Here is a 1592-nt window from a genome sequence, read left to right as displayed (position 1 = left end):
CACCAGCACAGCTATCACCATCACTAACACCAGCACCATCTCTGCCATTACCACCATTACCATAACTACCACCACCTCCACAACCACCCTTACATCCACTGTCAAGTACACCAGCACTAGCACCAGCACTACCACCATCACCCTCTGTATCATCATGACCACCTTTACCACTACCATCATCACCACCACCTCCACATCACCATCACCACCACCATCACAACCACTACCACCTTAACCTCCACAAGCACTAGTACCATTACCACCACCAGCATCACCACCTTCACCATTACCACCACCACTACCAACTGTACCAGTGTTACCACTTTCTCTACGGTCAGCGCTTCCAACACCATCACCACTCCATCACTACCCCCAGCATCACCATCTCTATCATTACTACCACCTTTACCCCTACTATCATCATCACCACCTCCATGGCCACTGACAGTACCATCACCACCACCACCACTAACATCACCATCTCTATATCTATCATTACTCCTACCGTCATCACTACCATCTTCACCACCATCATTATCACCACCACCATCACAACAGCCACTACCTCCACGACTACCTCTACTTCCACCACCAGCACTAGCGCCAGCACCACCACCACTACCATTACTACTACCTCTACTACTATCACCACTGTCTCTACCATCATCATTACCACCACCACCATTAGCACCTCCACCACCATCACCATGTCCTTCTTTACCACCACCGCCACCACCACCACCACCACTACCACCATCATCACCTTCACCATCATCACCACAATCTTCACCTCCAGCACCACCAGCACGACCATCACCATCCCCCACCATCATCACCACCACCACCACTACCAGAATTACCCCATCACCACTACCAGCATCACCACAACCACCTTCACCACCATCAGCACCACCATCTCCACTTCCATCATCACCACTACCACTACCTGCTATGAATTGTAGTGGACTCAGTGGCACTGAGTAGGAGAGAATGGGACATGGAGGCATTGGGTCAAGAGCATCTCTCTGAAAAGTTCAGAGGGAGTGCACCGCGCTGCATAGCCCCAGAGCAGAAGGCAGAGAAAGAACCTGCAGCCCAGGCCCATGGTGCCTCTGGAGCCCCACCAGCAGCAAGAAGTTAATTTATCCATTTTTGACTCACACTCATAGCTACTGGTACCAGCAATGACATTTATTAGGAAAATGAATGAGAGAGGCAAAGAATATCTCACAATAAGTCCAGGCTCTGGTTTTCAGCAGTCAAATCTAAATCATCCAGCAAGGTTTGCCTCAGAGCAGTTATAAGTGAGCTTCCCCATCAAATATCTGGCAAGAACAGCGAAACTTTTAACTGTGGCCAGCACAATTGCAAGAAGCCGCAGGTTACCCCTGGCCACAGTTTCTCCACAGCACTGCCACAGTTTCTCTACAATCATCGCTACTAGGATCTCACCAAGAAGATCTGCTCCAGTCTTCCTTAAATCTTGCTATCTCAAGTCTTGATGCCACAAGTTGAGCGCCCCTCAAGTCTAGCTACCCAGTGTGAGACACTCTCTTACCTTAGTCCCAGAGCTGTTGATGATTGTTAAGACC

General features: G+C 49.6%; 1 protein-coding gene across 1 annotated transcript in view; it reads right to left on the bottom strand.

Annotated features, from left to right (window-relative positions):
• The window catches only part of LOC102860347, a 58683-nt gene extending 57974 nt beyond the window's left edge, over positions 1 to 709 (bottom strand). The window contains exon 1 of the mRNA XM_006900163.1: positions 506 to 709. Coding sequence (XP_006900225.1) covers positions 506 to 709 — 204 coding nt within the window. The remainder of the gene's footprint in view (positions 1 to 505) is intronic.
• Positions 710 to 1592: the final 883 nt, after the last annotated feature.

Source organism: Elephantulus edwardii, unplaced genomic scaffold (assembly GCF_000299155.1).
Source record: "Elephantulus edwardii isolate Elephantulus edwardi_28Jun2011 unplaced genomic scaffold, EleEdw1.0 scaffold00274, whole genome shotgun sequence".
Classification (NCBI taxonomy): Eukaryota; Metazoa; Chordata; class Mammalia; order Macroscelidea; family Macroscelididae; genus Elephantulus; species Elephantulus edwardii.
The sequence above is the reverse complement of the archived record's forward strand: the minus strand, read 5'-3'. Positions and strand labels throughout refer to the sequence as shown.